This window comes from Bombina bombina, chromosome 2 (genome assembly GCF_027579735.1).
Source record: "Bombina bombina isolate aBomBom1 chromosome 2, aBomBom1.pri, whole genome shotgun sequence".
NCBI lineage: Eukaryota > Metazoa > Chordata > Amphibia > Anura > Bombinatoridae > Bombina > Bombina bombina.
In genome coordinates this window covers 185,693,917-185,716,702 of record NC_069500.1, presented here as the reverse complement: position 1 = coordinate 185,716,702, position 22,786 = coordinate 185,693,917, and the positions used below count along the sequence as shown (strand labels likewise).

Here is a 22,786-nt window from a genome sequence, read left to right as displayed (position 1 = left end):
AATTTCATGTGTATTTTCTAACTTGAAGAAAAATTGATGGCAAGCTGGATCAATCCCTAATTTTACTATAATTGGTTTCTGTTTCTGGACTACAATGATTTCCTATCCTATGTTGCTCCTACATGTGCTATTATTTCAAGGAATATCTTTATTGCAACGTTCTTATCTGAGATCAGTCTCTTAAAATGTGGCACAAGTTGATGACACTATGAATTTTGTTTTAACTGCTAGTGAAGAGTATATTTTACCTTGCTTTATTAGGTAAGCTCAGATTTATATACAAAACCTACAAATTAATAGTTTATTTCACTATGGCAATTTTCCTCCAAGTGTTTTCAGGGTTTGCACCTTATTTAACACACCTAGGTAGTGATCTGTGATGAGGAACTTTAAAAATTGTATGGGTGAGATAAGCAGTAGATAATAAATTAGTGGTTTAGTACAAATATGGGATTCACTTCTTAGGACCAAACAAAGTAAACAAATAAAAATAATAAAGTTATCAAGAGTTTTTGTATTTTAGTTTAGTATATACATCAGTACAAGTGTGTGGATTCTGAGGAGACTGCTATGTTTTATCTTTAGTAAATACCCTATGTCTGCTTGTAACTTGTAGAACAATATGGGAGATTTACTAGTTAGTGTAGATATTTGTGATGGTTGTAGCCAGCAGGTTTTTATAGTTATTAAAATAGATGGTGTTATCCTTGTCTAAGGTTCTCTAACTGTAATTCTATGATAAGTACTTCTTTTTCATGTCTCATTACTCATACCTTTTTTTTATACATTCCCATGTAGATAATTTAGGTGAATAGAAAATAAAGAAACCCGATCAAGTATTAGTCTAACATAAACTGTAAAAATATGGATGCTCCAATAGTCCCACATTTTTCTTAAGAATTGCCATAATATAAATCAGCTTAGAGTTCAAGTGATTGATTATTAAGGGAAATAATGAAAAACAATGTATTGGATATACACTTTTGTAACCTAAATGTTTAAATAGAGTTTTTGATGTTACTGTTTCTAACTTATCTTATAAAATAGCTTAGTGTATTGTTTCCATCTGTGATGAACCCAAGTCAGAACGTGCTGTGATCGGAGATGTCGTTGCAGAAAATGCAACATGTCTGCAGAAAAAAGTCACATGCAGGAACTGTTAGCTCTTTCGCTTTGCAGCGCTGCTCTGCATCAGGCTGTTCTCTTCAAACAGCACTGTGCTCTAGTTGCACTGTGTAAGTTTTCCTTAACACAATGTATCCAGAAGTGCTGTTTGATCAGAACAATCAAATGGAAAGCTGCAATGCATTTATTGTTGACTGGCCCTCATGCATTTCTCTGCAGCTAATTTGCAATGCAATTTTCAACTAATGGTGATATATAGGGGAATTTTATACTGTTCAGGTTTTATTGTAGAGTATTAAAGCTGTGGCTCATGTGCGTCTGGTTAGACATGATCAAGGGCCTTTGGGTTTGAAACATTGTTTAATGAGGACTCACTTGTCTACTAACTGAGGGCCAGATTACAAGTAGAGCACTAATTAATACTCCCGTTCAAGCATTAATTGTGCTAGAAGAAGAAAATAAAATATATATATATATATATATATATATATATATATATATATATATATATATATATATATATATATATATATATATATATATTATAAAATTTGTATAGCTCCGCCAAATTCCATAGCGCTGGGTACTATTTTAGGGGTATACAATGACAAGAATTTGTGATAAAATACAAAATATAACAAAACTAATCTAGTACAAGAGGAAGAGGGCCCTGCTCCAGAGAGCTCACAGTCTACAGGTTTAGGGTGCAGAAACATAAGGTTGGGGTAGCTTGTCACATTGGTTTTAGTTGCAGAAGTGAGTCAGGCAGTTCATGTATTAGTTTGGTTAGGATGAGAGATGGGGGAGAGATGGTAAGCCTCTCTCAATTGGTGGGTTTTCAAGGAGCTTCTGAAGCTATACAAGGTTGGAGACAGTCTTATGGAGCGGGGTAGAGAGTTCCAGAGGGCAGGAGCATCACATGAGTAGTTTTGGAGACGGGAGTGGAGAGACGTAGGTCAGAGGTTGATAGGAGAGGACGGGATGGGGAATATTTCACGATGAGAGAGGAAATATAGTTGGGAGTTAGACTGTTGAGTGCTTTGTAAGTTAGGGTTAATACTTTAAATTGTATTCTGGAGTGTATGGGGAGCCAGTGTAGAGACTGGGAGAGCAGCTGATGTAGATCGTTGACTTAGGTGGATGAGTCTAGCAGAAGCATTCATAATTGATTGGAGTGAGGAGAGGCGGTGTTTTGGAAGGCCATTTAGAAGTAGATTTCAATAATCAATGCGTGACAAAATGAGGGAATTTAATTATTTTTGTAGTTTTTTGAGTAAAGAAGGGACAAATTCTGGAAATGTTGCATAGGTGTGAACGTCAGGATTTGGTAAGCGCTTGTATTTGTGGGTTGAATGTGAGTTCTGAGTCAAGTGTGACCCCCAAGACAGCGGACCTGGGGTGAGGTGTTGAGAATAGAGTCTCCAACCATCAGAGAAATGTCAGGTGTTGGATGTCACGAAGAGGGGGGATAAGAAGCATCTCAGTTTTGGACAGATTGAGTTGGAGGTAGTGTGAAGACATCCAAGAGGAAATTGCAGAGAGGCAGTTGGAAATCTGGTTGAGTAAAGAGGGAGAGATATCAGGAGAGAAAAGATAGATTTGGGGATCATGATCATATAAGTGGTACTGGAATTCAAAGGAGGCTATAAAAGCAAGGGACCCAAGACAGAACCTTGCAGTACTCCAATTGAGAAAGGCACAGGGTCATAAGATAAGTTATTAAAGGAAACTGAAAACGAGCGTTTTGAGAGATATGAGGCAAACCAGTAGAGGGCTGTGTCTCGGATGACAAATGAATGTAGTATTTTTAGGAGGAGAGGATGGTCAGCAGTGTCAAAAGCAGCGGACAGGTCAAGAAGAATTAGTAAGGAGTAGTGGCCTTTTGCTTTAGCTGATAGCAGGTCATTTGTTACTTTAGTAAGAGCGGTTTCTGTTGAGTGTTTAGGGCGGAAACCATATTGTAGTGGATCAAGTAAGGAGTTAGTTGTGAGAAATTGAGTTAGCCGATTATAGACCAGTCGTTCCAATAATTTTGAAGCAAAGGGAAGTAGTTAGAAGGGGTGGAGGGGTTAAAGGGACAGTTTACTCAAAAATGTTCTTCCCTTTAATTTGTTCACAATGATCCACTTTACCTGCTGGAGTGTATTACATTGTTTACAAGTAGCTCCTTTACCCTTATATTGGCATTTGAAATTGTTGATTTAGCATGTGGTATCCCCACCTATTCTGAAAGTTTGTGGCCGCGCGTACCAGCTATAGATAAGCTTTGTAAACACAGCCAGCAGAAGAAATTACACTCCCAGTGTGATAAAGCAGAGATAAGGTAATACAATGTTGATTTTCCATTGTTCTCTCAAAGTATTGGTGATTGTTTTAAGGACAGATATAAGATAAAGAAGCAGGTATATGTGTACAATGTGATACAGTAATGAGATCGGATTATACCTACAAGCTCAACCCATTTTATTAGGCCGTGGCTTCAAAACACAAAATCAGAGCTTTAATATACACAAATAAGCCTTAGAAAGCTAATTTTCATACATTTTTTACTCTGCAGTTGGTAAAAAAAAGCAATTGTAAACACATTTAAGGGAAAAACTATTTTACAGTATACTGTCCCTTTAAGTGAGGGCTTTTTTTAGGATTGGTATGATTGAATATTTCAGGAAATGCATTTGAATACCACACACACACATATCTATCTATCTACATGTATATGTATGTATCTCAATGTTAAAGCCCTTTGTCTGACTTTTTTTTTTTTCTTTTAACACCTAAGATCTTATATCTTTAAGCCCTTATAACTTTTTTGTGCAATTGTTTTTAAAATAATTTTTTTATGAGTGTAACTGTACTTTGTAATGTATTTTTGATGTGTTTTGTGACACTTTTTTTTAGTTTTGCAAAACAGTTAACCAGTGCTCTGAAGACGATGTAATTATTCTAGTGTAAATTGTGAATGCGCTCAAGTGATCGCGTTTACTTTCAACTCGTAATATGAGCAGTAAGCCCGACAAGCGCAAACACCCGCGATAAACTCCTTATTGCTTGTGCTCCACTCGTAATTTAGCCCTAAATGTAATTTTCAATTTATTGGTATAGCTATGTATTTTATTGAAAGCACTCAAAACCATAGAGATGGTTAAATAGTTTAATGCACCCGCAATCTAGTGTTTAAAAAGATGCTATGCACTTTAAAATCTATTAGGTTTTTCATTTGAGTGAGTTTATCTATATTGTGCCCTTGAAACAGTATAATCCCTTTGGGTTAAATGAGTAGTGAAACAATGAAATGGTTTATTAGTTATGTTGAAGTCCTCTCTAGCATCCAATAGATTAAATGCAAAAGTTTTGGCTGTTCAGAACAGCACAAGACAGCATATTCTTACGGAGTCAACATATGTGATCTTGTGCGCTTACCTGAAGATTCACCATGAGAAAACCACACTAAGCTATTAAAGCTATTATTTAAAGTGAAGGTCAATTTTGATTAATTAGTGCCCGGTTTTTAATAATCCTCTTAAAAACAAGGGCACTTTAATTCATCAAAACTTACCTTTTAATCCTGGCAGCCGCTCCAGCACTTCCTCCGTCCCGTCGCAAGCCATCTTCACGGGTCCAAAATGACAAAGCCAAATTCGTAATTTCTGACGTCTGCAGAGGCTTCCGACGGCTGTTATAATCGCTGGAGCGGCTGCCAGGATTAAAAGGTAATTTTTTTTTTTTTTTGTTTGTTTTGTTTTTTGAAGAAAACAAGTGAAATGTCAATTTTGATGAATTAAAGTGCCCATGTTTTTAATAGGATTATTAAAAACCGGGCACTAATTCATCAAAATTGATATTCACTTTAATAGTCTAAAAATGACCATGTGTTATTATAAGTGGGAGCAGGTACTTTTTAAAATACATTATTTTATTTTTTTTAAATAAATATTTTCATGTAAAATGTGCTGAATTTCTCTTTCTCAAACAATCGCCATAAAGTTGTGGTGTGTGTTTGTGCTGACTCCAATGGCTGATTTTTTGGTGGAGAAGGAATCTGAGTGAAACATACACCAAGACATTTCCTTTGAAAAGCTAGTCTTTTAGAGTAAAATGTATGATCCCAATGTGGCGACAAGTAGGAAGAAAATGCTTTTGTGGGTCTGCAAGGTTTTGTTCATGTATGTGGTGTTTCATTTTTTTTTTACCATATTTAAAGGAATACTAAACCCAATATTTTTTTTTTCTTTCATGATTCGGCTAGAGCATGCAATGTTAAGCAACTTTCTAATTTTCTCATTTTTTTTCTTTGTTCTCTTGGTATCTTTATTTGAAAGAGCAGGAATAAAAGATTAGGAGCTGGCTCATTTTTGGTTCAGTACCCTGGATAGCACTTGCTGATTGGTGGCTAAATGTAGTGCTCTATCCAAATCATAAAATAAAGAAATGTGGGTTTAATATTCCTTTAAATGTAAAAAGAAAAAGGGGTGCCTCATAGTTTATCCATGTTTCAGATATGGGATGAAATTCAAAAGGTGGAAAATCACTCACCCTTAGTGTTGGCACCATACACTGAGGTGCAAAAAGGCAGTCTGACTATTAAATTTTAATGCAACACGTTTCTCGGATTTAAAAAGCCGTTTTTTCAGACAAGTAACAGATTTTTAAAAGCAGAGAAACGCGTTGTATTAAAATTAAATTTGTTTTATTGCAGCGATCCTACCTCTTTATTGTAGTGTTCACTAACTCGCATACAATATTAGAGATTTCATATAGGATCGTGAAAGTTTGTGAATTCCCTGTGCTACACCGAGTAACCATACAGCACTTAAGGAGAGCCACACTACTGGGAAGGAGACAGGGTCTGAATCCAGTGACGCCAGCTGTGATCGTCAGCATGCCTTTTTACACCTCAGTGTATGGTGCCAAAACTTAGTGTGGGTGATTTCCCACCTTTTGAATTTCATCCCATATCTGAAACATGGCTACGCTATGAGGCGCCCTTTTTTCTTTTCTTTTTACATAGACCTTATCTCTGTACCAGTGGTATCAAGTGGAGCATCCCTGAGTGTTTAGCCAGTCTTTCATTTCCATCATGAACTCAGAATATTAAGTTTTGAGACTTTAATTAATAACCAGTTTTCAGCACAGACTTTTTTTATATACACTCTACCATATTTTTTTGTGCACATATAGCACAGTTTGAATATTATATTTGTTGCACCGTATATCGAGTTTTTTTACATAGCAAATTCTGTATTGCTTTCAATATAACGTTCTCACTATTTAGATTGTAGATATTGATCTTGATTTTGTTTTTCATTATTAGTTTATATTAAATATATCATTTACCACAGATTTTTTTTTTTTTTATTACAGACAATTTAGAGGTGCGTGCCTCCAGGAAAAAAATTAGCTTTCTCTCGCTTTTTCTCGCTTTCTCTCTCTCCTTTTTTTTTTTTTTTTTTCTCGCTTTCTCTCTTTTTTTTTCTCGCTTTCTCTTTTCTCTCTTTGAATTCAGTGATAATTGGCTACAGTTTACATGTCTTTTTACATGCTTTCATCCAACATTACTTCTCTTTTTTTTTTAAATAATTGTAATAAGTATTTTCTGTCATGTATATAAGTAATGGCCAACTTCCTAACACCTGGAATTGCAGATCAATAATTTCTAAACTTTAAGTGGCATGTAAACATTTATAACTGGCTTTAATACACATAATATATATTATTATTAGTTATTTGTAGAGATTTCGCAGCGCTATTAACAAATGCGGAGTACAAAAAAACAGTTATAGGGTTCAAATGGGTAGAGGGGCCTGCCAAGAGTTGCACTGTTGTAGTCAGCTCTTGAGAAGGTGATCAACAAACAGCTGGACTCTTAAGCTTACATGCTAAGGGGGTTCAGGGGATAGCAATGGAGGAGAGGAAGTGGTATAAAGAAAGGTTAGCGTAGGTTGTATGCATCCCTGAACAGTAGAGTCTTTAGGGAGCACTTGAAGCTTTTAAAACTAGAAGAGAGTCTTGTGGAGCGAGGCAGAGAGTTCCACAAGATGGGAGCCAGTCTGGAGAAGTCCTGTAAACGGGAGTGTGATGAGGTGACAAGAGAGGAGGAGGTCGTGAGCAGAGTGAAGGGGACGGGAGGGAGAGTATCTGGAGACAAGGTCTGAGATATAGGGGGGAGCAGTGCAGTTGAGGGCTTTGTATGTCAAAGTGAGAATTTTGTGTTTGATCCTAGAGGCAAGAGGAAGCCAGTGAAGAGATTGGCAGAGAGGTGCAGCAGATGAAGAGCGACTTGTAAGGAAGATGGGTCTGGCAGAGGCATTCATTAAGGATTGTAAAGGAGCTAGGCGGTAGGTGGGGAGACCAGAGAGGACAGAGTTGCAGTAATCGAGGCGGGAGAGGATGAGAGAGTGGATTAAAATCTTAGTTGTCTCTTGTGTAAGGAAGTGTCTAATTTTAGAGATGTTTTTAAGGTGGAAGCGGCAGGTTTTAGCCAAAGACTGAATGTGAGGAGTAAAAGAAAGATCTGAGTCAAATGTGACCCCGAGACATCGGGCATGCGGGGTAGGGGTAATGATGGAGTTGTCGACAGTTATAGAGAGATTGGGGCTGGAGGGGGGGGGGAATAAGGAGCTCAGTTTTGGAGAGATTTAGCTTGAGGTAGTGAGAGGACATCCAGTTGGAGATGTGAGAAAGACGGTTAGTGACACGGGTTAGCAAGGAAGGAGAAAGGTCTGGTGCAGAGAAGTAGATTTGGGTGTCATCGGCATACAAATGATATTGTAAACCGTGGGACTTTATTAGGGAACCTAGTGATGATGACGTGTAGATTGAGAAGAGAAGGGGACCGAGGACAGAGCTTTGCAGTACTCTGACAGAAAGTGGTGACGGGGCAGAGGAGGCCCCAGAGAAGGCTACATTAAAGGTACGGTTTGACAGATAGGAAGAGAGCCACGAGAGGGCTGTGTCACATATGCCGAAGGATTGGAGGGTTTGGAGCAAGAGAGGGTGGTCAACAGTGTCAAAGGCTGCAGACAGATCAAGGAGAATAAGCAGAGAGAAGTGGCCTTTTGATTTTGCTGTAAGTAGGTCGTTGGTAACCTTAACAATTGCTGTTTCTGTGGAGTGATGGGGACGAAATCCAGATTGCAATGGGTCAAGGAGGGAGTTTATTGTAAGGAAATGGGATAGGCGTGCATAAGCTAGTTTTTCGAGAAGCTTTGATGCAAGAGGGAGGAGGGAAATAGTGCGGTAGTTGGATGGGGAGGTAGGATCAAGGGAATGTTTTTTGAGGATAGGTGTGACCAGTGCATGTTTCAGTGATGAGGGAAATATACCGGTGCTGAAAGATAGTTTGAAAGTGTGTGTGAGTATAGGGGTAAGGGTGGCAGAGAGGGAGGGGAGTAGCTGTGAGGGGATAGGGTCAAGGGGACAGGTAGTGAGGTGAGAGCGCAGTATAAGTGCCGAAACTTCTTCCTCAGTAACAGGGGAGAATGAGCTAAGTTTAAGGTTATGTGGGTTGTGGTTGATTGAGAGCATTTGAGGGGGTGAGAGAATGGAATTATGTTGAGAGCTATTTCATTTCTGATGGAGTTGATTTTGTTATTGAAGTGGTTGGCAAAGTCTTGAGCTGACAGAGAAGTTGTATTAGGAGGTGGGGAAGGGAGGAGAAGAGTATTGAAAGTGGAGAACAAACGTTTTGGGTTTGAAGAAAGATTAGAGATAAGAGTAGAGAAGTAGTGTTGCTTATGGAAATTAAGGGCAGAGTAGTAGGAGTTCAAGATACATTTGTAATGTTGAAAATCAGCTGAACTCCTAAATTTTCTCCAGTGCTGCTCAGCAGTACAGGAACATCTGCGTAGGTATCGTGTCAGAGAAGTATGCCAGGGCTGAGGATGAGTGTTTGATTTCCGAGCTATGGTAAGAGGGGCGAGATTGTCAAGGACGGATGTAAGGGTGGAATTATAGTGGCAGATAGATTGGTCAGGGCATGAAAAGGAGAAGGAGGAGAGGTTTGAGGGAATTAGAAAGCTGTTGTTGATCTAATGACGTAATGCTTCTGTGAAGTTTGGTGTGAGGAGCAGAAGGAGGGAGAGTTTTAGGGAGGGATGATATGTTGCAAGTAAGGAGATGGTGGTCAGAAAGAGGAAAGGGGGAGTTTGTGAAGTTTTAGAGGGTGCATCGATAGCTAAAGATCAGGTCAAGGGAGTGACCATCTTTGTGAGTGGGAGAATCAGTCCATTGTGACAAACCCAATGAGGAAGTGAGTTGCAGAAGTTGTTTTGCAGAGGAGGCAGTGGGATTGTCAAGAGGAATGTTGAAGTCACCAAGAATGAGGGAATGGGTGTCTGAGGAATGGAAATAAGGTAGCCAAGTGATCTAGAAATTGAGTTGAGGAGCCAGGAGGACGGTATATGACTGCGACACGTATAGAAAGAGGAGAGAATAAGCTAATCATGTGGGTTTCGAATGAGGGAAGAGATGGGATGTATTTGTTGAAAGGTGCAACGAGAGGAAAGTAAAATACCTACACCACCTCCTTGTCTATTACCAGACCTAGGAGTGTGGCTGAAGTGGAGACCCCCATGTGACAGAGCAGCAGTGGATGCTGTGTCTAGGGGAGAGAGCCAGGTTTCTGTTAGGGCCAGAAGGTTGAGGGAGTGGGAGAAAAAGATGTCATGTATAGAAGTGAGTTTGTTGCAAACAGAGCGAGAGTTCCAAAGTGCACAAGTGAAAGGGGAGGTGGCTTTTGATGCAAGAGGAATGTGAGTAAGGTTGTCAGAGTTTTGTTTTTTGAGTCTGTGGGATGGTATACATGTATGTGCACGGCTAGGCAGTTGTTGGGGACCCTGATTAGGGGAGTTGTCACCAGCAGATAGTAGAAGCAAGAGGGAGAGTGAGATACAGATTTGCAGTAGAGAGACTGCTTTTGAGGCAAGGTGCAGGGGGGAGAGAGTGTGTTTAAGAATAGGTAAAGTTCGTGAGTACAAAAGTAAGGTGAGTTTAACAGAGATGGGCTAATGAACAGTGCAGGTGGAGAGGGAGAAGGAGTAATTGAATAAAGTAGTTTGTTATAGAGACAAAAGGCAGCAAAAAGGAATAAGAAGATATTAGGCATTTTTACAAAAGAGGGAACCAGTTAAACACATAAGACACAGTATTACAGTAGCAATTGCATTTGAAAACAGTAAGGTATATCAAACATAATATTACAAAAGTACCTGCCTTTTTCTTGCCTCTTGCCCAATCCTTGTTCAATTCTTGTATAATTCTATTGCTAGTGCCTCACTTATAAAATGTTCACTTTGAAAATGTGAACATATGTTATAGCAATGTTATAAATCACTGTGCAATGCACATCTCAGACTGGTGTGAAATATATGCAGGGAGGGCAGTCAGCTGAGTCCACTAAATTTAGTTGATTGCTAATCAAAGACAATTTGAAAGGCCAATTGGAAAGTTAGATTTTGGTCTGGTCAGGGTGAGATGTTAAGTAAACAGACAATAAAATTTGGGGGAGGTTAATACTATGGAATAAGACAGCTATACATTTTAGAATAATAGCAAGTATTGATAAGGATTGAACATCACATGGCAATTAAATGAACATTAGAAATAACACATTGGATAACAGTACAACAGATGTAGGACTAAATTAACAAACTAAAATGATTTGCTCTATGTAAATATGCATGTACCAGAAGAGAGTTACAGGAGAGTAAAAAAACACCAGAGAGCAGTGAATAGTTGCAGAATGACAGGGTCTCTATTCACGTACCAGAAGAGAGTTACAGGAGAGTTAAAAAAACACCAGAGAGCAGTGAATAGTTGCAGATTGACAGGGTCTCTATTCACGTACCAGAAGAGTTACAGGAGAGTAAAAAAACACCAGAGAACAGTGAATAGTTGCAGATTGACAGGGTCTCTATTCACGTACCAGAAGAGTTAAAGGAGAGTAAAAAAAACACCAGAGAGCAGTGAATAGTTGCAGATTGACAGGGTCTCTATTCACGTACCAGAAGAGTTACAGGAAAGTAAAAAAACACCAGAGAACAGTGAATAGTTGCAGACTGACAGGGTCTCTATTCACGTACCAGAAGAGTTAAAGGAGAGTAAAAAAAACACCAGAGAGCAGTGAATAGTTGCAGATTGACAGGGTCTCTATTCACGTACCAGAAAAGAGTTACAGAAGAGTAAAAAAACACCAGAGAGCACTGAATAGTTGCAGATTGACAGGGTCTCTATTCACGTACCTGAAAGCAGAGGAGAGAGAATAGGGTTAGCTTGATGTAGTGTGCAATTCTTCAGCAGATGTCAATAGGCAGCATGTTGTCTTAATAAGCAGCACTGTGCTGAGTAGTGAGTGCATTTCTTATATAATTCTATTGCTAGTGCCTCACTTATAAAATGTTCACTTTGAAAATGTGAACATATGTTATAACAATGCAAATCTCAGACTGGTGTGAAATATATGCAGCTATATGTAATAATCTAGATTACAGTAGCACTGGTTAATTTTAGGTTGCAGGGTATCCTCTATCTGCTGTTTTTTCTTCTTTATTGAATTATGGTGGGTGGGCAAAAGACGTAGCCAAAATTTCACAAAGCACACATTTTTAGTACTGCTTTTTCATGGAACCACAAAAAATATGACATACATTCTTAGCTCTGCTTTTTCCCAAATGTTAGATTAGGCCCACAGGCTACCAGATGTATAAGTGAGAGCAACAGTTAAATACTTATATTAAATAAAAAAAAAAACATTTAAACCGTCCATTCGCAATTTGATAAATTTAGCCCTTCAAATTAAATGAGTAGTAGATTATTTTTTTATTATTTATTTTTTCCTAACAAATTTCAAAATTAGTTCCATTTTCCTACCCTCATGCGTCATGTGACATTCATCAGCCAATCAAATGCATATAGGTATACAGTGAATTATTGCACATGCTTCATAGGCTCTGGTACCTCAAAGTGTGCATATAGAAAGAATGTGTACATTTTGATAATGCAAGTGAATTGTAAAGTTGTTTAAAATTTGTGTATTCTAACTGAATATTGACAACCGAATACAAACCATAATTATAACTAAAAATTGTGGTTTTAATGTCATCACTCAGCATCCATTTACTGACATGGACTTTGTTTTTTCAGACTACTATTACTATGCTGCCCATCAGACTCCATATAGTACCAATGCTCATGAAGCTCCTGCGCAGGAGGATGGAAGTAATTGTGGTCCAGACTCCAGTATACAGTCAGCCATTAGCAATCCATGTGCAGAAGACAATTTAGCAGAGTATACACAAGAAATTCAGGTATGTTACTGACAAGTCCTAAGGTAATGAATGCAAAAAGTAAGCATGACCCATTTCTTTCATGTAATTAGCAAGAGTCCATGAGCTAGTGACGTATGGGATATACATTCCTACCAGGAGGGGCAAAGTTTCCCAAACCTCAAAATGCCTATAAATACACCCCTCACCACACCCACAATTCAGTTTTACAAACTTTGCCTCCGATGGAGGTGGTGAAGTAAGTTTGTGCTAGATTCTACGTTGATATGCGCTCCGCAGCAAGTTGGAGCCCGGTTTTCCTCTCAGCGTGCAGTGAATGTCAGAGGGATGTGAGGAGAGTATTGCCTATTTGAATGCAGTGATCTCCTTCTAAGGGGTCTATTTCATAGGTTCTCTGTTATCGGTCGTAGAGATTCATCTCTTACCTCCCTTTTCAGATCGACGATATACTCTTATATATACCATTACCTCTGCTGATTCTCGTTTCAGTACTGGTTTGGCTATCTGCTATATGTAGATGAGTGTCCTGGGGTAAGTAAGTCTTATTTTCTGTGACACTCCAAGCTATGGTTGGGCACTTTGTTTATAAAGTTCTAAATATATGTATTCAAACATTTATTTGCCTTGACTCAGAATGTTCAACTTTCCTTATTTTCAGACAGTCAGTTTCATATTTGGGATAATGCATTTTGATTTGACCATTTTTTTCTTACCTTAAAATTTGACTTTTTCCCTGTGGGCTGTTAGGCTCGCGGGGGCTGAAAATGCTTCATTTTATTGCGTCATTCTTGGCGCGGACTTTTTTGGCGCAAAAATTCTATTTCCGTTTCCGGCGTCATACGTGTCGCCGGAAGTTGCGTCATTCTTTGACGTTATTTCGCGCCAAAAATGTCGGCGTTCCGGATGTGGCGTCATTTTTGGCGCCAAAAAGCATTTAGGCGCCAAATAATGTGGGCGTCTTATTTGGCGCGAAAAAATATGGGCGTCACTTTTGTCTCCACATTATTTAAGTCTCATTTTTTATTGCTTCTGGTTGCTAGAAGCTTGTTCTTTGGCATTCTTTCCCATTCCTGAAACTGTCATTTAAGGAATTTGATCAATTTTGCTTTATATGTTGTTTTTTCTCTTACATATTGCAAGATGTCTCACGTTGCATCTGAGCCAGAAGATACTACAGGAAAATCGCTGTCAAGTGCTGAATCTACCAAAGCTAAGTGTATCTGCTGTAAACTTTTGGTAGCTATTTCTCCAGCTGTTGTTTGTATTGATTGTCATGACAAACTTGTTAAAGCAGATAATATTTCCTTTAGTAAAGTACCATTGCCTGTTGCAGTTCCCTCAACATCTAAGGTGCAGAATGTTCCTGATAATATAAGAGATTTTGTTTCTGAATCCATAAAGAAGGCTATGTCTGTTATTTCTCCTTCTAGTAAACGTAAAAAATCTTTTAAAACTTCTCTCCCTACAGATGAATTTTTAAATGAACATCATCATTCTGATTCTGATGACTCCTCTGGTTCAGAGGATTCTGTCTCTGAGGTTGATGCTGATAAATCTTCATATTTATTTAAAATGGAATTTATTCGTTCTTTACTTAAAGAAGTTCTAATTGCTTTAGAAATAGAGGATTCTGGTCCTCTTGATACTAATTCTAAACGTTTAGATAAGGTATTTAAAGCTCCTGTGGTTATTCCAGAAGTTTTTCCTGTTCCTAATGCTATTTCTGCAGTAATTTCCAAAGAATGGGATAATTTGGTTAATTCATTTACTCCTTCTAAACGTTTTAAGCAATTATATCCTGTGCCGTCTGACAGATTAGAATTTTGGGACAAGATCCCTAAAGTTGATGGGGCTATTTCTACCCTTGCTAAACGTACTACTATTCCTACGTCAGATGGTACTTCGTTTAAGGATCCTCTAGATAGGAAAATTGAGTCCTTTCTAAGAAAAGCTTATCTGTGTTCAGGTAATCTTCTTAGACCTGCTATATCTTTGGCTGTTGTTGCTGCAGCTTCAACTTTTTGGTTGGAAACTTTAGCGCAACAAGTAACACATCGTGATTCTCATGATATTATTATTCTTCTTCAGCATGCTAATAATTTTATCTGTGATGCCATTTTTGATATTATCAGAGTTGATGTCAGGTTTATGTCTCTAGCTATTTTAGCTAGAAGAGCTTTATGGCTTAAAACTTGGAATGCTGATATGGCTTCTAAATCAACTTTACTTTCCATTTCTTTCCAGGGTAACAAATTATTTGGTTCTCAGTTGGATTCCATTATTTCAACTGTTACTGGTGGGAAAGGAACTTTTTTACCACAGGATAAAAAATCTAAAGGTAAAAACAGGGCTAATAATCGTTTTCGTTCCTTTCGTTTCAACAAAGAACAAAAGCCTGATCCTTCATCCTCAGGAGCAGTTTCAGTTTGGAGACCATCTCCAGTCTGGAATAAATCCAAGCCAGCTAGAAAGGCAAAGCCTGCTTCTAAGTCCACATGAAGGTGCGGCCCTCATTCCAGCTCAGCTGGTAGGGGGCAGGTTACGTTTTTTCAAGGAAATTTGGATCAATTCTGTTCACAATCTTTGGATTCAGAGCATTGTTTCAGAAGGGTACAGAATTGGTTTCAAGTTGAGACCTCCTGCAAAGAGATTTTTTCTTTCCCGTGTCCCAGTAAATCCAGTAAAAGCTCAAGCATTTCTGAAATGTGTTTCAGATCTAGAGTTGACTGGAGTAATTATGCCAGTTCCAGTTCCGGAACAGGGGATGGGGTTTTATTCAAATCTCTTCATTGTACCAAAGAAGGAGAATTCTTTCAGACCAGTTCTGGATCTAAAAATATTGAATCGTTATGTAAGGATACCAACGTTCAAGATGGTAACTGTAAGGACTATCTTACCTTTTGTTCAGCAAGGGAATTATATGTCCACGATAGATTTACAGGATGCATATCTGCATATTCCGATTCATCCAGATCATTATCAGTTCCTGAGATTCTCGTTTCTGGACAAGCATTACCAATTTGTGGCTCTGCCGTTTGGCCTAGCTACAGCTCCAAGAATTTTTACAAAGGTTCTCGGTGCCCTGCTGTCTGTAATCAGAGAACAGGGTATTGTGGTATTTCCTTATTTGGACGATATCTTGGTACTTGCTCAGTCTTTACATTTAGCAGAATCTCATACGAATCAACTTGTGTTGTTTCTTCAAGATCATGGTTGGAGGATCAATTTACCAAAAAGTTCTTTGATTCCTCAGACAAGGGTAACCTTTCTGGGTTTCCAGATGGATTCAGTGTCCATGACTCTGTCTTTAACAGACAAGAGACGTCTAAAGTTGATTACAGCTTGTCGAAACCTTCAGTCACAATCATTCCCTTCGGTAGCCTTATGCATGGAAATTCTAGGTCTTATGACTGCTGCATCGGACGCGATCCCCTTTGCTCGTTTTCACATGCGACCTCTTCAGCTCTGTATGCTGAAGCAATGGTGCAAGGATTACACGAAGATATCTCAATTAATATCTTTAAAACCGATTGTTCGACACTCTCTAACATGGTGGACAGATCACCATCGTTTAATTCAGGGGGCTTCTTTTGTGCTTCCGACCTGGACTGTAATTTCAACAGATGCAAGTCTCACAGGTTGGGGAGCTGTGTGGGGATCTCTGACGGCACAAGGAGTTTGGGAATCTCAGGAGGTGAGATTACCGATCAATATTTTGGAACTCCGTGCAATTTTCAGAGCTCTTCAGTTTTGGCCTCTTCTGAAGAGAGAATCGTTCATTTGTTTTCAGACAGACAATGTCACAACTGTGGCATACATCAATCATCAAGGAGGGACTCACAGTCCTCTGGCTATGAAAGAAGTATGTCGAATTTTGGTTTGGGCGGAATCCAGCTCCTGTCTAATCTCTGCGGTTCATATCCCAGGTGTAGACAATTGGGAAGCGGATTATCTCAGTCGCCAAACGTTGCATCCGGGCGAATGGTCTCTTCACCCAGAGGTATTTCTTCAGATTGTTCAAATGTGGGAACTTCCAGAAATAGATCTGATGGCGTCCCATCTAAACAAGAAACTTCCCAGGTATCTGTCCAGATCCCGGGATCCTCAGGCGGAGGCAGTGGATGCATTATCACTTCCTTGGAAGTATCATCCTGCCTATATCTTTCCGCCTCTAGTTCTTCTTCCAAGAGTAATCTCCAAGATTCTGAAGGAATGTTCGTTTGTTCTGCTGGTAGCTCCGGCATGGCCTCACAGGTTTTGGTATGCGGATCTTGTCCGGATGGCCTCTTGCCAACCGTGGACTCTTCCGTTAAGACCAGACCTTCTGTCACAAGGCCCTTTTTTCCATCAGGATCTGAAATCCTTAAATTTAAAGGTATGGAGATTGAACGCTTGATTCTTGGTCAAAGAGGTTTCTCTGACTCCGTGATTAATACTATGTTACAGGCTCGTAAATCTGTATCTCGAGAGATATATTATAGAGTCTGGAAGACTTATATTTCTTGGTGTCTTTCTCATCATTTTTCTTGGCATTCTTTTAGAATACCGAGAATTTTACAGTTTCTTCAGGATGGTTTAGATAAGGGTTTGTCCGCAAGTTCTTTGAAAGGACAAATCTCTGCTCTTTCTGTTCTTTTTCACAGAAAGATTGCTATTCTTCCTGATATTCATTGTTTTGTACAAGCTTTGGTTCGTATAAAACCTGTCATTAAGTCAATTTCTCCTCCTTGGAGTTTGAATTTGGTTCTGGGAGCTCTTCAAGCTCCTCCGTTTGAACCTATGCATTCATTGGACATTAAATTACTTTCTTGGAAAGTTTTGTTCCTTTTGGCCATCTCTTCTGCTAGAAGAGTTTCTGAATTATCTGCTCTTTCTTGTGAGTCTCCTTTTCTGATTTTTCATCAGGATAAGGCGGTGTTGCGAACTTCTTTTGAATTTTTACCTAAAGTTGTGAATTCCAACAACATTAGTAGAGAAATTGTGGTTCCTTCATTATGTCCTAATCCTAAGAATTCTAAGGAGAAATCGTTGCATTCTTTGGATGTTGTTAGAGCTTTGAAATATTATGTTGAAGCTACGAAATCTTTCCGTAAGACTTCTAGTCTATTTGTTATCTTTTCCGGTTCTAGGAAAGGCCAGAAAGCTTCTGCCATTTCTTTGGCATCTTGGTTGAAATCTTTAATTCATCTTGCCTATGTTGAGTCGGGTAAAATTCCGCCTCAGAGAATTACAGCTCATTCTACTAGGTCAGTATCTACTTCCTGGGCGTTTAGGAATGAAGCTTCGGTTGACCAGATCTGCAAAGCGGCAACTTGGTCCTCTTTGCATACTTTTTACTAAATTCTACCATTTTGATGTATTTTCTTCTTCTGAAGCAGTTTTTGGTAGAAAAGTACTTCAGGCAGCGGTTTCAGTTTGAATCTTCTGCTTCTGTTTTTCGTTAAACTTTATTTTGGGTGTGGATTATTTTCAGCAGGAATTGGCTGTCTTTATTTTATCCCTCCCTCTCTAGTGACTCTTGTGTGGAAAGATCCACATCTTGGGTAGTCATTATCCCATACGTCACTAGCTCATGGACTCTTGCTAATTACATGAAAGAAAACATAATTTATGTAAGAACTTACCTGATAAATTCATTTCTTTCATATTAGCAAGAGTCCATGAGGCCCGCCCTTTTTTTGTGGTGGTTATGATTTTGTATAAAGCACAATTATTCCAATTCCTTATTTTATATGCTTTCGCACTTTTTTATCACCCCACTTCTTGGCTATTCGTTAAACTGAATTGTGGGTGTGGTGAGGGGTGTATTTATAGGCATTTTGAGGTTTGGGAAACTTTGCCCCTCCTGGTAGGAATGTATATCCCATACGTCACTAGCTCATGGACTCTTGCTAATATGAAAGAAATGAATTTATCAGGTAAGTTCTTACATAAATTATGTTTTTTCTGTTTTTCCATTTGCATTTTTTTTTCATTTACAGTCTTGCAAATTATATATATATATATATATATATATATATATATATATATATATATATATATATATAATCTCAATAATCCTCAGTTTATACATGCTTATTAGGGGCCATATTGCGAGTGGAACGCAAACAGTTACGCGTGAACAGTAAGGGGTTTATTGCGGGTGTTTGCACTCGTCTGGTTTGCCTCTGGTATTACAAGTTGAAAGTAAACTCGATAGCTTGAGCGCATTTGCGTTTTATGCTAGAATGATTACCGGGTCCTCAGTGCTCTGGTTAACTGTTTTTTGCAAAACAGAAAAGTGTCATAAAACACAACAAATATACATTACAAATTATTCCAAAAAATATTGCTCACAAAAGTTATAAGGCCTCAGACATAGAAACATAGATATCGATGGCAGATAATAGCCATAGGCCCAGCAAGTCTGCCCAATATTACCTAAAAGTATAAACTTATCTAGGAATTTTTAAAATCCCCCACAGTGTTTGTCATTGCTACCTCTTGAGGAAGTTTATTCCATAAATCAATCACTCTTTCTGTTAAGAAGTGCTTCCTCCAATCACTCCTGACTCTACTACCCTTCATCTTCAGATCATGACCAGTGTTCCTTTTAAGGCCAGTTTTGTGAGCGGCTCAGCAGTGAAATAGCTAATAAGGGAACCACACCTTGCAATCTGCATTGTGTAGTGTCTGCTAATTGCTCTAATTAACTGTTTCACTACTGGGCCGCTCACAAAACTGGCCTTAGAGGGAACAGTGATCATGACCCCTTGTTCTTGTATTTTCCATTTTATGTAAAATACTCACAGCCTCAGTTTTACTAAGCCCTTTAATATGCTTGAAAGTTGCTATCATATCACCTCTTTCCCCTCTCTCCTCTAAGCTATACATATTTAGGTCATTGAGCCTATCCTGGTAAGTTTTTATTTTATTTTTTTTTTTATTTTATAGACCATGTACCATTTTGGTAGCCTTCCTTTGCACAAATTGAAGTTTGTTAATATCCTTCTAAAGATATGGCCTCCAGAACTCAATACTCAAGATAAGGCCTAACTAATGATCTATAAAGTAGCATAAGAACCTTACTATTTCTGCTGCAAATACCTCTACCAATAAATCAAAGCATTCTGCTGGCTTACTCGCTTCAGTACTAAATTGTTTACTAAATTTTAAATCATCTGAAATAATAATTCCCAAGTCCTGTTCCTCATTTGTAACAGTCGGTAAAGTAGTAAAGTGCCATTGAGTCTGTAATTAACATTTTGATTTTTCTTCCCTAAATGCATTATTTTACACTTTGCTGTGTTAAACTTTAGATCCCAGTCATTTGTCCAACCCTCCAATTGTTGTATATTCTCATTTTGTCTACCCCCTGAAATATCCACTCTGTTACACATGTTTGTATCATCTGCAAACAGACATACTTTCCCCTGTAGCCCTTTTCTGATATCACAGATAAATATGTTAAACAAAACGGCCCCCAGAACTGACCCCTGAGAAACACCACTAGTAATAGCCCCTCTGCTGAATGTCCTCCATTTATTAAGACACTTTGTTTTCTGTCCAGCATTCCATCCAGTTTACAATTTTTGAGTCTAGACCAAGGAGATACAGTTTGTGAATTAGTTTGTTGTGTGGGGATGATGTCAAATGCTATGCTTTGAAATCTAGCTATGCTACATCAACTGCTCCACCCTTGTCTAATACTTTTGTTACATAATCAAAGAAGTCAATTAGATTAGTCTGACATGATCTCCCTGAAGTAAAACCATGCTGATTTTGGTCCTCTAAATTGTTTGTCTTTATGTAAGTCTTAATTCTTTCTTTTTAAAGGCATTCCATTAATTTCCCTACTACTGAAGTTAAACTAACTGGCCTGTAGTTACCAGATTCTTTCCTACTGCCCTTTTTATGAAGAGGTATTAGATTTGCTATTCTCCAATCATCTGGAACAGCTCCTGTTATTAGTTACTGATTAAACAGATCAGTTAATGGGACAGTTAGCACTGATCTAATTTATTTTAAAACCCGTGGATGAATATTATCAGGACCCACTGACTTTTTAACTTTTTTTTTTTTTTTATAATGCCAACAAAACCTCATCCTCTGTAAAAGGATTATTGTTAAGCTTGTTTTTATTTTTTTGTACCATCCCTTAATGTAGACATTCTATCTTCACAAAAACAGAAGTAATCATTGAGACAGTCTGCAAGTTTCTCATCTCCCCAGAGTCAGAACTTTTCTTCACTTTCTGCAATGAGATTTTTTTTTGTGAAAAAATTTCTGCAGGTTATTTTTTATATAAAATTCAATTTTAAATTACACTAAGGCAGCAGTTCAATTGCAATGTGTTGATTAACTGAAGAATAAAGCATTTTTTTTACATTTTATAATATAGTGCAGTAGTTGAAAATTGCATTGCAAATTAGCTGCATTTAAAAAAAGAAAATTTTAAAATGTCTCTTGAATAAATATGTTTCCTTTTCTCTTGGTCTAACATAGAAATGTATTAATAAAAAAGATGCAAAGCTCATACTAACGTCTTACATTCAGAATAAACAGCTTTGCAGACTGGGAAAGACTAGGGTGCGGGTTTGATTTTTTTTTTTTCTCTGAGAGCCAGTTAACAAGCAATGCGCTGCTGCTTTGCAGCACTACTGCATATTTGACTGTTCACTTCAAACAGCACTTTGCTCTGGATGCACTGTGTTAAGGAAAACTTACACAGTGCAACCAGAGCACAGCTCTGTTTGAAGAGAACTGTCTACAAAGTTCAGGCGCTAACAGTGCCTGCATGTGTCCTGCTCTTTCTGCAGGCATGCTGCATTTTCTGCGAAGACATCTCAGATCACTGTATGTTCTGCCTTGGGGCTCATCTCCTTCTATTATTCTACCATCAACTGTTTTCAGTTTTACTATTCCTACCTTTTTATTTTCTTCTTAAAGGGACATTATACACTCATTTTTTCTTTGCATAAATGTTTTGTAGATGATCTATTTATATAGCCCATAAAGTTTTTTTTTTTTTAAATAAATGTATAGTTTTGCTTATTTTTAAATAACATTGCTCTGATTTTCAAACTCCTAACCAAGCCCCAAAGTTTTATGTGAATACTGTCAGCTACCTTCTCCAGCTTGCTCCTGTTTGTGTAAAGGGTCTTTTCATATGCAAAAGAAGGGGGAGGGGGGGAGTGTCTTATTTCCCACTTGCAGTGGGCTTTCCAGCTACCTTTTCAACAGAGCCAAACTGACAGCTTCTAAGTAAGTTTTTAAACCGTTTTATACTGGATTTTTATATCAGTATCTGTGCATCTTATTCTTTATAGTAGTGTCTATTATATGCAGTTAAATGAAAATGAGTGTATACTGTCCCTTTAAAGGAATCCTGTCAGCCTCTTGCTGAGAGCATGGATGAAGGTTAGAGTCTGGAGATGCAGGGAGAGTCTTTCTGCGAAACCATCCCGACTCATATTAACAGCTCCTTGGCAATCAGCGTTGAAGAGTTTTGCTGCCTGCCTTTATTCACTCAAGTCCATGTCAGAAGCGAGGTTACTATCTGTCACACTTGAAGGGCCGTGTTCCTGTTCCACGGCACAGATTCCGGTAAGATCATTTTATTTCGATATGTACATGTAATGTTAACGAAAGAAGTCAGGGTCTCAGTGGGACTCCTTTATCATAAGGAATCAAAGGTTAATATCTCCTGAGGGGGGTTATAGAACTGGTAGGACTTTAATCATGTTTATGTGATTCTGTCTACTAATGTGTAGTAATACTTGGGCTCATGGCTATTCGGAACATAACAGCCTTATCAGTTGGCGCAATTTTTTTATTTGAGCGCCCTTTTTTGTGACTTGCACAGTGCACCTCATGACCGGGTGTGGTTAAGTTGTATTCCACTTCCATATTCTGACTAAGTGGCGATGGAGAGAGTCTGCTAGTTAGTTGTCTGGTTCACAGGAGGTGGTGATTGCTCCAGCCATTGGGGGTGTAAAAAAAAAAAAAAGGTTCTGTTTAGTGTTTGTCCATATTTGCAATCCCAAAGTTATGGAGGATTCTGATAATTTTTTTTTTTTTTTTTTTTTTAGACACTGATATCTCCAATTCAGAGAATGCATCTTCTGAAGAATATGAAATAGCCCAGGTTATCCATGCCCATCAGTTATGTTCAGATTGCTGTTCCAAAGTTCTCTCTTCTCCCGAACCAGGGAACTTAGAGTGCGTTGAGTCATCTGCCCCAGAGGATTCCATGTCCTGTGAGGCGCGTGTCCCAGAACCTTCTTTTGCTACACAAGCAGGTGTCCCTATGGACGTTACTCCTTCTCTGGAAGGCGGCTTGTTTCCTCCAGAAGTTACGTCACGGTTCCGCATGGCCATATCTATGGCGCTGGCTCATT

The 22,786-nt window shown here is 38.4% G+C and overlaps 1 protein-coding gene across 2 annotated transcripts in view; it reads left to right on the top strand.

The window, feature by feature from the left end:
* The window catches only part of AGGF1 (angiogenic factor with G-patch and FHA domains 1), a 137,816-nt gene that overhangs the window by 5,350 nt on the left and 109,680 nt on the right, over nt 1-22,786 (top strand). For both annotated transcript variants that reach the window (XM_053701382.1, XM_053701381.1), the window contains exon 3: nt 12,265-12,428. In XM_053701382.1, coding sequence (XP_053557357.1) covers nt 12,265-12,428 — 164 coding nt within the window. The remainder of the gene's footprint in view (nt 1-12,264; nt 12,429-22,786) is intronic.